This window comes from Anomaloglossus baeobatrachus, chromosome 4, assembly GCF_048569485.1.
Source record: "Anomaloglossus baeobatrachus isolate aAnoBae1 chromosome 4, aAnoBae1.hap1, whole genome shotgun sequence".
NCBI classification, from domain to species: Eukaryota; Metazoa; Chordata; class Amphibia; order Anura; family Aromobatidae; genus Anomaloglossus; species Anomaloglossus baeobatrachus.
The window spans coordinates 682,741,716-682,758,932 of record NC_134356.1 but is presented as its reverse complement, the minus strand read 5'-3'; the positions used below and the strand labels follow the sequence as shown (position 1 = coordinate 682,758,932).

Here is a 17,217-nt window from a genome sequence, read left to right as displayed (position 1 = left end):
CTTGTGTGAGGTGATAGTTGAATACTTTGGCGTCCTCCGGACAATTTTGTCTTTTCCATGAATCTCCTCCTTGTATTCATCAGACGAGTGTATAATGAATAGAGAATCTCGTGCAGACAGTGACGAGGTCAGAAATAAGGATTTTTACTGGAAATAATAATTTCCTCTTCGCACTTTGCTTTCGGCACAGATCGCTTCTTTGCACAATTCCAGCTTTGCAGACTCTTGGCATTCTAGCTGGTAATTTGCGGGGGTAATCTGGAGATATTTCACCCCATGCTTCCCCCCTCCACAAGTTGGATTGGCTTGATGGGCACTTTTTGGTACCATACGGTCAAGCTGCTCCCACCACAGCTCTATAGGGTTGAGATCTGGTGACCGGGCCCCTCTATTACAGATAGAATACCAGCTGCCGGCTTTTTCCCTAAATAGCTCATGCATAATTTGGAGGAGGCTTTGGTCATTGTCCTGTTGTATAATGAAATTGGCTCCAATCAAGCGCTGTCCACAGGGTATGGTGTTGCAAAATGGAGTGATAGCCTTCCTTATTCAATATCCCTTTTACATTGTACAAATCTCCCACTTTACCAGCACCAAAGCAACCCCAGACCATTACAATACCTCCACCATGCTTGACAGAAGGCGTCAGGCACTCTTCCAATATCTTTTCAGTAGTTCTGCGTCTCACAAATGTTCTTCTGTGTGATCCAAATGTCGCGGGCGGAGAGGGGTTTTCTTCGGGAACGCCGCTCGCCTGGGGAATCTCTGGTGCTTGGGTCCGGTGCTTCTGCTCCTCGGTGGCTCGAGCACGGGGTCGGACCCGGGGGCTCGAGCAGCGCCTCCTCGCCCACGAGTGAAAGGGAAGGTTTGGTGGTGGGATGTCGGTTGTGACGTCACCCACGGGGTTGTGGTGATAGTGGGCATCACCGCTGCTGGTGACGGGGGTTCCTGTGAGCGATGGCGGGGAGCAGCTGAGGTGTTGGCCCCACTGTGGGTAGGGGCTGTTGGTCCCGGGGGCCCGGTTGGGGGGATGGATGGATGTATGTTGGTGGGTAGGGGCTAGGTGCAGGTGCCGATGCAGGGAGGCAGCGCGGAAGCGGGGCAGCGATACGGTCACTCAGGTCACTGCGATCACTCAGGTAGTCAATAACAGAGTCTCTGGTAAAGTAAACGGCTGGATGGACGGGGCCCGCAGTCGGCTGCGGTGTCTTCAGTCTCCCCGGACGGGTTGATGGTGGCTGTCGTTCCCTGCACCTGTGTGTAAGTGTTTGACCCCTATGGATTCCAACGGGTGGTCCGCTCCCCAGCTTGTACGTGTCGGGAGAGCCGGTTTTGCCCGCAGGCGCTGGCCCTTGTATCTCTGGCCCTTGGCGGTGGCTCTTATCCGGACGGGTTGGGCTGTTGCCTTCTGACGGGACTTGGGTGGGAATGAACCCCTGAGGTCCAGACCGCAATCAGAGAATTTGACAGTTACGGCGGCTTCCGAGCCTAGTCGGGGTCTGAGTACCCTGCCTTGGCGCTTAGCTTCACTCTGCTCCCTGGTTTGGTACCGGCGGGCCACCGCCCGACCCCGGACCTACGGTTCCGCAGACGTCCACCAACTCCTGCAGACCGCCACCACCGTCTGCCAACCTTGCTGATGGTGCCTGGGCTCCGACCCAGAGACACACAGACTCCACTTTCACTGCTCTCCACTCCAACTCTAAACTACTACTCCACTCACTAACTTTTTCCCGCATCCAGGCCTGTGAACTCCTCGGTGGGCGGGGCCAACCGCCTGGCTCCGCCCCACCTGGTGTGGACATCAGACCCTGGAGGAGGCAACAAGGGTTTTGTTTGACGCATGGTCCCTACCAGGGAAGGGGGTGTGTGTATGTGGTGTTATTCTGTGACCCCTGGGGTCCAGGGCGCCACACAAACGCCTCAGACTTCGATTCTTATGTCCATAACACTTTTTTCCAATCTTCCTCTGTCCAATGTCTGTGTTCTTCTGCCCATATTAATCTTTTCCTGTTATTAGCCAGTCTCAGATGTGGCTTTTTCTTTGCCCCTCTGCCCTGAAGGCCGGCATCCCGGAGTCGCCTCTTCACTGTAGACAGTGACACTGGCGTTTTGCGGGTACTATGTAATGAAGCTGCAGTTGAGGACCTGTGAGGCGTGGATTTCTCACACTAGAGCCTCTAATGTCCTTGTCTTGTTGCTCAGTTGTGCAGCGCGGCCTCCCACTTCTCTTTCTACTCTGGTTACAGCCTGTTTGTGCTCTCCTCTGAAGGGAGTAGTGCACACCGTTGTAGGAAATCTTCAGTTTCTTGGCAATTTCTCGCATGGAATATCCTTCATTTCTAAGAACAAGAATAGACTGTCGAGTTTCACATGAAAGTTCTCTTTTTCTGGCCATTTTGAGAGTTTAATGGAACCAACAAATGTAATGCTCCAGATTCTCAATTAGCTCAAAGGAAGGTCAGTTTTATAGCTTCTCTAATCAGCAAAACTGTTTTCAGCTGTGCTAACATACTTGCACAAGGGATTTCTAAACATCCATTAGCCTTCTAACACAGCAAACACAATGTGCCATTAGAACACTGGAGTGGTGGTTGTTGGAAAAGGGCCTCTATACACCTATGTAGATATTGAATTATAAACCAGTCGTTTGTAGCCAGAATAGTCATTTACCACATAACAATGTATAGAGGGGATTTCTGTGTAATTTAATGTTGGTTTCATTGAAAACAAATGTGATTTTCTTTCAAAAATAAGGAAATATCTAAATGACCCTAAACTTTTGACCTGCAGTGTATATATTGCCCCCTCCTGTATATATTGCCCCCTCTCCTGTATATATTGCCCCTCTCCTGTATATATTTTCCCCCTCTCCTGTATATATTGCCCCCTCCTGTATATATTTCCCCCTCTCTTGTGTATATATATTACCCCCCCCTCCTGTATATATTGCCCCCTCCTGTATATATTTCCCCCTCTCTTGTGTATATATATTACCCCCCCTCCTGTATATATTGCCCCCCCTCCTGTAGATATTTTCCCCCTCTCCTGTATATATTGCCCCCCCACCTGTATATATTTTCCCCCTCTCCTGTATATATTGCCCCCCTCCTGTATATATTTTACCCCTCTCCTGTATATATTTTACCCCTCTCCTGTATATATTGCCCCCCCTCCTGTATATATTGCCCCCTCCTGTATATATTACCCCCCTCCTGTATATATTCCCCCTCTCCTGTATATATTTCCTCCCTCTCCTGTATATATATTCCTGCTCTCCTGTATATATTGCCCCCCTCCTGTATATATTTTTCCCCTCTCCTGTATATATATATTCCTGCTCTCCTGTATATATTGCCCCCCCTCCTGTATATATTGCCCCCCTCCTGTATATATTTTCCCCTCTCCTGTATATATTTTCCCCCTCTCCTGTATATATTTTCCCCCTCTCCTGTATATATTGCCCCCTCCTGTATATATTTTTCCCCTCTCCTGTATATATATTCCTGCTCTCCTGTATATATTGCCTCCCTCCTGTATATATTTTCCCCCTCTCCTGTATATATTGCTCCCCTCTCCTGTATATATTTCCCCCCTCTCCTGTATATATTGCCCCCATCCTGTATATATTATCCCCCTCCTGTATATATTGCCCCCCCTCCTGTATATATTTTTCCCCTCTCCTGTATATATATTCCTGCTCTTCTGTATATATTGCCCCCCTCCTGTATATATTTTTCCCCTCTCCTGTATATATATTCCTGCTCTCCTGTATATATTGTCCCCCTCCTGTATATATTGCTCCCCCTTGTGTATATATTTTTCCCCTCTCCTGTATATATATTCCTGCTCCCCTGTATATATTGCCCCCCTCCTGTATATATTTTCCCCCTCTCCTGTATATATTTTCCCCCTCTCCTGTATATATTTCCCCCCTCTCCTGTATATATTTTCCCCCTCTCCTGTATATATTGCCCCCCCTCCTGTATATATTGCCCCCCTCCTGTATATATTGCCCCCCTCCTGTATATATTGCCCCCCTCCTGTATATATTTTCCCCTCTCCTGTATTCCTGTATATATTTCCCCCTCCTGTATATATTTTCCCCTCTCCTGTATATATTGCCCCTCTCCTGTATATATTGCCCCCCTCCTGTACATATTGCCCCCCTCCTGTATATATTTTCCCCTCTCCTGTATATATTTTCCCCTCTCCTGTATATATTGCCCCTCTCCTATATATATTGCCCCCCTCCTGTACATATTGCCCCCCTCCTGTATATATTTTCCCCTCTCCTGTATATATTTTCCCTCTTCTGTATATATTGCCCCTCTCCTGTATATATTGCCCCCTCCTGTATATATTTCCCCCTCTCCTGTATATATTGCCCCCCTCCTGTATATATTTTCCCCCTCTCCTGTATATATTTCCCCCCTCTCCTGTATATATATTCCTGCTCTCCTGTATATATTGCCCCTTGCTGTATATATTTCCACCTCTCCTGTGTATATATATTTCCCCCCCTCCTGTATATATTGCCCCCCCTACTGTAGATATTTTCCCCCTTTCCTGTATATATTGCCCCCCCACCTGTATATATTTTCCCCTTCTCCTGTATATATTGCCCCCCTCCTGTATATATTTTCCCCCTCTCCTGTATATATTTTACCCCTCTCCTGTATATATTTTCCCCCTCTCCTGTATATATTTCCCCCCTCTCCTGTATATATATTCCTGCTCTCCTGTATGTATTGCCCCCTCCTGTATATATTTCCCCCTCTCCTGTGTATATATATTACCCCCCCTCCTGTATATATTGCCCCCCCTCCTGTAGATATTTTCCCCCTCTCCTGTATATATTGCCCCCCCACCTGTATATATTTTCCCCCTCTCCTGTATATATTGCCCCCCTCCTGTATATATTTTACCCCTCTCCTGTATATATTTTCCCCCTCTCCTGTATATATTTTCCCCCTCTCCTGTATATATTGCCCCCCTCTCCTGTATATATTGCCCCTCTCCTGTATATATTTTCCCCCTTACCTGTATATATATTCCTGCTCTCCTGTATATATTTCCCCCCTCCTGTATATATTACCCCCCTCCTGTATATATTCCCCCTCTCCTGTATATATTTCCCCCCTCTCCTGTATATATATTCCTGCTCTCCTGTATATATTGCCCCCCCTCCTGTATATATTACCCCCCTCCTGTATATATTCCCCCTCTCCTGTATATATTTCCCCCCTCTCCTGTATATATATTCCTGCTCTTCTGTATATATTGCCCCCCTCCTGTATATATTGCCCCCTCCTGTATATATTTTCCCCTCTCCTGGATATATTTTCCCCCTCTCCTGTATATATTGCCCCCTCCTGTATATATTTTCCCCCTCTCCTGTATATATTGCCCCCCTCCTGTATATATTTTTCCCCTCTCCTGTGTATATATATATTCCTGCTCTCCTGTATATATTGCCTCCCTCCTGTATATATTTTCCCCCTCTCCTGTATACATTGCTCCCCTCTCCTGTATATATTTCCCCCCTCTCCTGTATATATTGCCCCCATCCTGTATATATTATCCCCTTCCTGTATATATTGCCCCTCCCTCCTGTATATATTTTTCCCCTCTCCTGTATATATATTCCTGCTCTCCTGTATATATTGCCCCCCCCCTGTATATATTGCCCCCCTCCTGTATATATTGCCCCCCTCTTGTATATATTTTCCCCCTCTCCTGTATATATTTTCCCCCTCTCCTGTATATATTTTCCCCCTCTCCTGTATATATTGCCCCCCCCCTCCTGTATATATTGCCCCCTCTTGTAATTATTGCCCCCCTCCTGTATATATTGCCCCCCTCCTGTATATATTTTCCCCTCTCCTGTATATATTTCCCCCTCCTGTATATATTTTCCCCTCTCCTGTATATATTGCCCCTCTCCTGTATATATTGCCCCCCTCCTGTACATTTTGCCCCCCTCCTGTATATATTTTCCCCTCTCCTGTATATATTTTCCCCCTCCTGTATATATTGCCCCTCTCCTGTATATATTTCCCCCTCCTGTATATATTTTCCCCTCTCCTGTATATATTTTCCCTCTTCTGTATATATTGCCCCTCTCCTGTATATATTGCCCCCTCCTGTATATATTTCCCCCCTCCTGTATATATTTTCCCCTCTCCTGTATATATTTTCCCCCTCTCCTGTATATATTTTCCCCCTCTCCTGTATATATTGCCCCCTCCTGTATATATTTTTCCCCTCTCCTGTATATATATTCCTGCTCTCCTGTATATATTGCCTCCCTCCTGTCTATATTTTCCCCCTCTCCTGTATATATTGCTCCCCTCTCCTGTATATATTTCCCCCCTCTCCTGTATATATTGCCCCCATCCTGTATATATTATCCCCCTCCTGTATATATTGCCCCCCCTCCTGTATATATTTTTCCCCTCTCCTGTATATATATTCCTGCTCTTCTGTATATATTGCCCCCCTCCTGTATATATTTTTCCCCTCTCCTGTATATATATTCCTGCTCTCCTGTATATATTGTCCCCCTCCTGTATATATTGCTCCCCCTTGTGTATATATTTTTCCCCTCTCCTGTATATATATTCCTGCTCCCCTGTATATATTGCCCCCCTCCTGTATATATTTTCCCCCTCTCCTGTATATATTTTCCCCCTCTCCTGTATATATTTCCCCCCTCTCCTGTATATATTTTCCCCCTCTCCTGTATATATTGCCCCCCCTCCTGTATATATTGCCCCCCTCCTGTATATATTGCCCCCCTCCTGTATATATTGCCCCCCTCCTGTATATATTTTCCCCTCTCCTGTATTCCTGTATATATTTCCCCCTCCTGTATATATTTTCCCCTCTCCTGTATATATTGCCCCTCTCCTGTATATATTGCCCCCCTCCTGTACATATTGCCCCCCTCCTGTATATATTTTCCCCTCTCCTGTATATATTTTCCCCTCTCCTGTATATATTGCCCCTCTCCTGTATATATTGCCCCCCTCCTGTACATATTGCCCCCCTCCTGTATATATTTTCCCCTCTCCTGTATATATTTTCCCTCTTCTGTATATATTGCCCCTCTCCTGTATATATTGCCCCCTCCTGTATATATTTCCCCCTCTCCTGTATATATTGCCCCCTCCTGTATATATTTCCCCCTCTCCTGTATATATTGCCCCCCTCCTGTATATATTTTCCCCCTCTCCTGTATATATTTCCCCCCTCTCCTGTATATATATTCCTGCTCTCCTGTATATATTGCCCCTTGCTGTATATATTTCCACCTCTCCTGTGTATATATATTTCCCCCCCTCCTGTATATATTGCCCCCCCTACTGTAGATATTTTCCCCCTTTCCTGTATATATTGCCCCCCCACCTGTATATATTTTCCCCTTCTCCTGTATATATTGCCCCCCTCCTGTATATATTTTCCCCCTCTCCTGTATATATTTTACCCCTCTCCTGTATATATTTTCCCCCTCTCCTGTATATATTTCCCCCCTCTCCTGTATATATATTCCTGCTCTCCTGTATGTATTGCCCCCTCCTGTATATATTTCCCCCTCTCCTGTGTATATATATTACCCCCCCTCCTGTATATATTGCCCCCCCTCCTGTAGATATTTTCCCCCTCTCCTGTATATATTGCCCCCCCACCTGTATATATTTTCCCCCTCTCCTGTATATATTGCCCCCCTCCTGTATATATTTTACCCCTCTCCTGTATATATTTTCCCCTTCTCCTGTATATATTTTCCCCCTCTCCTGTATATATTGCCCCCCTCTCCTGTATATATTGCCCCTCTCCTGTATATATTTTCCCCCTTACCTGTATATATATTCCTGCTCTCCTGTATATATTTCCCCCCCTCCTGTATATATTACCCCCCTCCTGTATATATTCCCCCTCTCCTGTATATATTTCCCCCCTCTCCTGTATATATATTCCTGCTCTCCTGTATATATTGCCCCCCCTCCTGTATATATTACCCCCCTCCTGTATATATTCCCCCTCTCCTGTATATATTTCCCCCCTCTCCTGTATATATATTCCTGCTCTTCTGTATATATTGCCCCCCTCCTGTATATATTGCCCCCTCCTGTATATATTTTCCCCTCTCCTGGATATATTTTCCCCCTCTCCTGTATATATTGCCCCCTCCTGTATATATTTTCCCCCTCTCCTGTATATATTGCCCCCCTCCTGTATATATTTTTCCCCTCTCCTGTGTATATATATATTCCTGCTCTCCTGTATATATTGCCTCCCTCCTGTATATATTTTCCCCCTCTCCTGTATACATTGCTCCCCTCTCCTGTATATATTTCCCCCCTCTCCTGTATATATTGCCCCCATCCTGTATATATTATCCCCTTCCTGTATATATTGCCCCTCCCTCCTGTATATATTTTTCCCCTCTCCTGTATATATATTCCTGCTCTCCTGTATATATTGCCCCCCCCCCTGTATATATTGCCCCCCTCCTGTATATATTGCCCCCCTCTTGTATATATTTTCCCCCTCTCCTGTATATATTTTCCCCCTCTCCTGTATATATTTTCCCCCTCTCCTGTATATATTGCCCCCCCTCCTGTATATATTGCCCCCTCTTGTAATTATTGCCCCCCTCCTGTATATATTGCCCCCCTCCTGTATATATTTTCCCCTCTCCTGTATATATTTCCCCCTCCTGTATATATTTTCCCCTCTCCTGTATATATTGCCCCTCTCCTGTATATATTGCCCCCCTCCTGTACATTTTGCCCCCCTCCTGTATATATTTTCCCCTCTCCTGTATATATTTTCCCCCTCCTGTATATATTGCCCCTCTCCTGTATATATTTCCCCCTCCTGTATATATTTTCCCCTCTCCTGTATATATTTTCCCTCTTCTGTATATATTGCCCCTCTCCTGTATATATTGCCCCCTCCTGTATATATTTCCCCCCTCCTGTATATATTTTCCCCCTCTCCTGTATATATTTTCCCCCTCTCCTGTATATATTTCCCCCTCTCCTGTATATATTGCCCCCCTACTGTATATATTTTCCCCCTCTCCTGTATATATTGCCCCCCTCCTGTATATATTTTCCCCTCTCCTGTATATATTGCCCCCTCCTGTATATATTTTCCCCCTCTCCTGTATATATTGCCCCCCTCCTGTATATATTTCCCCCTCTCCTGTATATATTGCCCACCCTCCTGTATATATTTCCCCCTCCTGTATATATTGCCCCTCTCCTGTATATACTTCCCCCTCTCCTGTATATATTGCCCCCCTCCTGTATATATTGCCCCCTCCTGTATATATTTTCCCTCTCCTGTATATATTTTCCCCTCTCCTGTATATATTGCCGCCCTCCTGTATATATTGCCCCCCTCCTGTATATATTTCCTCCTCTCCTGTATATATTTTCCCCTCTCCTGTATATATTGCCCCCCTCCTGTATATATTGCCCCCTCCTGTATATATTGCCCCCCTCTCCTGTATATATGGCCCCCCTCCTGTATATATTGCCCCCCTCCTGTATATATTGCCCCCCTCCTGTATATATTTTCCCCTCTCCTGTATATATTGCCCCCCTCCTGTATATATTGCCCCCCTCCTGTATATATTTTCCCCTCTCCTGTATATATTGCCCCCCTCCTGTATATATTGCCCCCCTCCTGTATATATAGTATGTGACGTGTTACGTTCTGAGCTCGTAGTGATGATGATTTCTAACCTTCCTTCCCTTCTCCATTATCTCGCAGGTTTCAGGACGCTGAGGGCTACATCTTATACCCACAGATCGGGGACCGTTTGGACTTGTTGTGCCCCCGCTCTGAGCCTCGGGGTCCTTTTTCCTCATTCCCCTATGAATATTATAAGCTTTACTTGGTGGGATCAGAAGAAGAGGTGGTGACGTGTTCCGTCCTCCGGGCGCCCAACCTCCTCCTCACCTGCGATCGCCCCGGGCAGGACCTCCGCTTTACCATCAAATTCCAGGAGTACAGCCCAAACCTGTGGGGTCACGAGTTCAAATCCCACCGGGACTACTACATCATCGGTGAGCAGATCTGTGATGTCATGATGGATGACGACCGCCGCCACCAATCTGCTATAGGGAGATCTGTTATCCTGCTGCTGAATGCAAATACATAGATACATCGACGAGCAAAAGGGTAACAATGCAGTGACTGGCAAGAATCTACACAACTGATCATAAGATCATAAGATAAATAAATGGAAGTCAAATTTATGTATGAGATAGCCAAGATGATTGTCTATGAAGCTGTATTGGATGGTGAGATATGGTCAGGGCTGCCACCAGGAATTTCAGGGCCCCATACTTGCCGCCCGCACATACACACTGCCTCTCTATATAATATCCCCCCACACACTGCCCCTTTGTATAATATCTCTCCCACACACAGTGCCCCTCTGCATAATATCACCACACACACTGCCTCTCTGTAAAATATCTCCCCACACACTGCCTCTATGTATAATATCCCCCCACAAACACTGCCCCTCTGTAGAATATCCACACACACTGCTCCCGTGTATAATATCTCTCACACACACACTGCCACTTTGTATAGTATCCCCTCACACACTGCACCTCTGTATAATAGCCCCACCACACACTGCCCCTCCAAATATATCTCCCCACACACTGCCCCTCTGTATAATATCTCTCCATACATTGCCCCTCTATATAGTATCCCCCACACATTGCCCCTCTGTATAATATCCCCTACACAGTGCCCTTCTGTATAATATCCCCCCCACACACTGCGCCTCTGTATAATAGCCCCACCACACACTGCCCCTCATTATATATCTCCCCAAACACTGCTCCTCTGTATAATATCTCTCCATACACTGCCCCTCTGTATAATATCCCCCACACACTGCCTTTCTCTATAATATCCCCCCACACATACTGCCCCTCTGTATAATATCTCCACACACACTGCCCCTCTGTATAATATCTCCACACACACTGCCCCTCTGTATAATATCTCCACACACACTGCCCCTCTATATAATATCCCCACATGCACACTGCTCCTCTTTATAATATCCTCCCATACACTGACCCTCTGTATAATATGCCCCCACACACTACCCCTTTGTATAATATCCTCTCGCATACACTGCTCCTCAGTATGTCTCTCCCAAACACTGCCCCTATGTATATATCCCACACACACACACACTGCCCCGCTATATAATATCCCCTCCACACTCACTGCCCTTCTGTATGATATCCCCTTGCACACTGCCCTTCTGTATAATATCTCTCTCACACCCAGTGACCCTCTGTATTATATCCCTCCCCATACACTGCCCCTCTGTATAATATCTCCCATACACACTGCCCCTCTGTATAATATGTCTCCCATATTGCTTCTCTGTATAATACCCCCACACACTGGCCCTCTGTATAATATCTCTCCCACACCCATTGCCCCTCTGTATTATATCCCTCCCCATACACTGCCCCTCTGTATAATATCTCCCATACACACTGCCCCTCTGTACAATATGTCTCCCATATTGCTTCTCTGTATAATACCCCCACACACTGGCCCTCTGTATAATATCTCTCCCACACCCATTGCCCCTCTGTATTATATCCCTCCCCATACACTGACCCTCTGTATAATATCTCCCATACATACTGCCCCTATGTATAATATGTCTCCCATATTGCTTCTCTGTATAATACCCCCACACACTGCCCCTCTGTATAATATGGTTCCCACACACACTGCCCTTCTGTATAATATCTCTCCCACACACACTGCCCCTCTGTATAATAGCCCCACCACACACTACCCCTTGTTATCATATCTCTCCATACACTACCCCTCTGTATAATATTCCCCACACACACTACCCCTCTATATAGTATCCCCATACACTGCCCCTCTGAATAATATACCTCCACACACTGCCCCTCTGTATATTATCTCCCACACACTGTGTCTCTCTAATATTCCCCACACTGCCCTTCTGTTTAATATCCTCCTACACATACTGCCCCTCTGTATAATATCTTCACATACTGCCCCTCTGTATAATATCCCCACACAGACTTCCTCTTTGTATAATATCCCCTCACGCACACTGCTCCTCAGTATGTCTCTCCAAAACACTGGCCCTCTGTATAATATCCCACACACAGTGCCCCTCTGTATAATATCTTTCCCACACACAGTACCCCTCTGTATTATATTTCTCCTCATACACTGCCCCTCTGTATAATATCTCCACACACACTGCCCCTCTGTATAATATCTCCACACACTACCCCTCTGTATAATATCCCCAAATAGCATACTGCTCCTCTTTATAATAACCTCCCACACATTGCTCCTCTGTATAATATGCCCCCTACACGCTGCCCCTTTGTATAATATCCCCTCACGCACACTGCCCCTCAGTATGTCTCTCCCAAACACTGCCCCTCTGTATAATATCCCACACACAGTGCCCCTCTGTATAATATCTTTCCCACACACAGTACCCCTCTGTATTATATTTCTCCCATATTGCTTCTCTGTATAATACCCCCCACACACTGGTCCTCTGTATAATATCTCTCTCACACCCATTGCCCCTCTGTATTATATCCCTCCCCATACACTGCCCCTCTGTATAATATCTCCCATACACACTGCCCCTCTGTATAATATGTCTCCCATATTGCTTCTCTGTATAATACCCCCACACACTGGCCCTCTGTATAATATCTCTCCCACACCCATTGCCCCTCTGTATTATATCCCTCCCCATACACTGCCCCTCTGTATAATATCTCCCATACACACTGCCCCTCTGTATAATATGTCTCCCATATTGCTTCTCTGTATAATACCCCCACACACTGGCCCTCTGTATAATATCTCTCCCACACCCAGTGCCCCTCTGTATTATATCCCTCCCCATACACTGCCCCTCTGTATAATATCTCCACACACACTACCCCTCTGTATAATATCCCCATATGCACACTGCTCATCTTTATAAGAACCTCCCACACATTGCTCCTCTGTCTAATATGCCCCCTACACGCTGCCCCTTTGTATAATATCCCATCACGCACACTGCCCCTCAGTAGGTCTCTCCCAAACACTGCCCCTCTGTATAATATCCCACACACAGTGCCCCTCTGTATAATATCTTTCCCACACACAGTACCCCTCTCTATTATATTTCTCCTCATACACTGCTCCTCTGTATAATATCTCCACACACACTACCCCTCTGTATAATATCCCCATATGCACACTGCTCCTCTTTATAATAACCTCCCACACATTGCTCCTCTGTATAATATGCCCCACACACACTGCCCCTTTGTATAATATCACCTCAGGCACACTGCCCCTCAGTATGTCTCTCCCAAACACTGCCCCTCTGTATAATATCCCACACACAGTGTCCCTCTATATAATATCTTTCCCACACACAGTACCCCTATAAATTATATTTCTCCCCATACACTGCCCCTCTGTATAATATCCCCCTCACACACTGCCCCTCTGTATAATATCTTTCCTATATTGCTCCTCTGTATAATATCCCCGCACACTGTCCCTCTGTATAATATCACTCCCACACACACTGCCCTCTGTATAATATCTCTCCCACACACTGCTCCTTTGTAGAATAGCCCCACAACACACTGCCCCTCTTTATAATATCTCTCCATACAATGCCCCTCTGTATATTATCGTCCACACACACTACCCCTCTATATAGTATCCCCATACACTACCCCTATATGTAATATACCCCGACACACTGCCCTGTGTATAATATCCCTCACAAACTGCGTCACTGTATAATATTCCCACATGCTGCCCTTCTGTATAATATCCTCCCACATATACTGCCCCTCTGTATAATATCTCCACATACTGCCCATCTGTATAATATTCCCTACACACTTCCCATCTGTATAATATCCCCACACGCACACTGCTTCTCTTTATAATATCCTCCCACACACTGCCCCTCTGTATAATACGCCCCCCACACACTGCCCCTTTGTATAATATCCCCTCATGCACACTGCCCCTCAGTATGTCTCTCCCACACACTGCCCCTCTGTATAATATCCCACACACTGCCCCTCTGTATAATATCCCCACACACACACTGCCCCTCTGTATAATATTTTTTACCACTCACAGTGCCCTGTATATTCCTCTACACACTGCCCTTCTGTATAATATCCACCGATACACTGCCCCTCTGTATAATATCCCCCCACACACTGCCCCTCTGTATAATATCCCATACACAGTGCCCCTCTGTATAAAATCTCTCCCAGAGTGCCCATCTGTATTGTATTTCTCCCCATACACTGCATCTCTGTATGATATCCCCCACACACTGCACCTCTGTACAATATCTCTGCCACATTGCTCCTCTGTATAATATCCCCATACGCACACTGCTCCTTTTTATAATATCCTCCCACACACTGCCCCTCTGTATTATATCCCTCCCCATACACTGCCCCTCTGTATAATATCCCTCACACACTGCACCTCTGTATAATATCTCTCCCACATTGCTTCTCTGTATAATATCCCCACACACTGCCCTTCTGTATAATATCTCCCACACACACACTGCCCCTCTGTATACTATTCCCCCACACACTGCCCCTCTGTATAATATCCCTCACACACTGCACCTCTGTATAATATCTCTCCCACATTGCTCCTCTTTATAATATCCCCACACACTGCCCTTCTATATAATATCTCCCACACACACACTGCCCCTCTGTATACTATTCCCCCACACACTGCCCCTCTGTATAATATCCCTCCACACACACTGCTACTCGCAACACTTTAAGAAAGGTGTAATGGATACCACAGGGTAATAAATATAAATAAAAGGAGGAGTGCCTACAAAAGCTATGCAAAAAAAAATGTAACATGAGAGGGAAAAAGATGCTTAGGTAAAAAATGTGCACACCCAGCTATTTATATAGAAACATGGCTTTTATTGATACAAAACATGTAAGGTTGACAAAACCAAAAGTTAAAAAGAATTCAAAACATGATTGGCAAGAAAAAAAATTGATAAAATAAGGGGATTAATATTATAATCCTGTACTTATCCTCAATGGAGTATCAGGGCACTGATAATAGAATGCAGAATATGTATATAAACAACGCAGTGTCCGCAGAGAAATAATATAACCGCAAAACACACAATACCTGGCTGTAGAGGATATAAAAAATGAATAATAAGACAATAATACTCATAACAATACAACGCAGGCAAAGAGATTAAACAATGCAAAATATATAATACAATAAGAAATGCCTGACATTTTTTGTATACACTCTATTGACTTACTGCCACATTACCTTTAAGATGAGCCTCTACAGCCAGGTATTGTGTGTTTTAGGATTATATTATTTATCTGCTGACGCTGCTACTTATTGGGCATTCTGTTATCAGTGCCCTGATACTTCATTGGGGATAAGTACAGCATTATTTTGTCCATCCCCCTATTTCATCCATTCTTTTTCTTTGTCAGTCCTGTTTTAACCTTTGTTATTGTCAACCTAATATGTTTTATATCAATAACAGCCATGTTTATATATAAATATATGTTCTCCTCCTTGTATATATGTCCCCATCCTGGGCCCCTCCTGGCATATATGTCCCCATCCTGGGTTATTTGTCCCCCTCCTGGTATATATGTCCCCTTCCTGGGCCACTCCTGGTTAATATGTCCCTCTCCTGGGCCCCTACTGGTTTATATCTCCCCATCTTGGTATATATATTCCCCTCCTGGGCCCTTCCTGGTATATATGCCTCTTCCTGGTATATACATGTCCCCCTCCTAGTAGATATGCCCCCCTCCTCAACCCCTCCTAGTTTATTTGTCTCCATTCTGTTTTATTTGTCCCTATCCTGGTATATATGTCCCCATCCTGGACCCCTCCTAGTATATACAGTTGAAACCCTTAGTTTCCCTCCGCACTCTATACAGACACATCTGCAGGTTTTTCCTTCACTCTCTATAAAGACACATCTGCAGGTTTTTCCTTCACTCTCTATACAGACACATCTGCAGGTTTTTCCCTCCATTCTCTATGAAGACTCATCTGCAGGTTTTTCTCCCATTTTAGGTCAATTAGGAACCAAAATTATTTCTATTTGCCAAATGTCAGAATAATGAGAGAGAGAGAGAGAGAGAGAGAGAGAGAGAGAGAGAGAGAGAGAGAGAGAATGTTTTCAGGCATTTTTCTTCCTTTCCACAGTGCAGCTTCCTCCACGTCATTAGTATTTGGTGGCATTTCCCTTACACTGTGTTACTTGGGTGAAACGTTTTGGCTCCTTCCAGAAGCTTCTCACAATATTTGATAGCATTTTGGGCCCATTCCTCCTGACAGATCTGGTGTAGGTGAGCCATATTTGGAGGTCGCCGCTCGCACCGGCCTTGGCCCATACATTTTCCATAGAATTGGGGTCAGGGTTTTGTGATGGCCACTCCAAAACATTGACTTTGTTCTCCTTAAGCCACTTTGTATCTAGTTTGGCAGTAGCTTCGTGTCATTCTCCATTTTGAGGACCCATTTCTGCACAAGCTTTAGGTTCCTGGCTGATGTCTTGAGATGTTCTTCAGTATTGTCACATAATCTTCTTTCCTCATGATGCCATCTATTTTGTGAAGTCACCAGTCCCTCCTGCAGCAAAACACCCCCACACCATGATGCTGCCGCCCCCGTGTGTCACAGTTTGGATGATGTTCTTAGGCTTCAAAGCTTCTCCCTTTTTCCTCCGCACTTAACGATGGTCATTTTGGCCAAATAGTTCAATTTTAGTTTCTTCAGACCACAAGACAAGTCCCCAAAAATTAGGCTCTTTGTTCCTGTGCGCATTACATTAATCTGGCTTTTCTGTGTCTTTTGGAGTAATGGCTTCTTCCTGGCAGAGCAGCTTTCAGCCCATGTTGATACAGTACTCGGTGTCACTGTGGATAATGACACAATCTTACCAGCTTCCGCCAGCATCTTCACAAGGTCTTCTGCTTTTCTTCTTGGGTTGATCTGCACATGTCTGACCAAAGCACGTTCACCCCTGGTACACAGAACCCGTCTCCTTCCTGAGCAGTGTGATGGCTGGACATTCCCATCTTGTATGGACTTGTG

At 45.4% G+C, this 17,217-nt stretch overlaps 1 protein-coding gene across 1 annotated transcript in view; it reads left to right on the top strand.

Moving 5' to 3' along the window:
* Window positions 1-17,217, top strand: part of EFNB3 (ephrin B3) — a 190,107-nt gene that overhangs the window by 144,550 nt on the left and 28,340 nt on the right. The window contains exon 2 of the mRNA XM_075343210.1: window positions 9,790-10,085. Within this exon, the coding sequence (XP_075199325.1) occupies window positions 9,790-10,085 (296 nt within the window). The remainder of the gene's footprint in view (window positions 1-9,789; window positions 10,086-17,217) is intronic.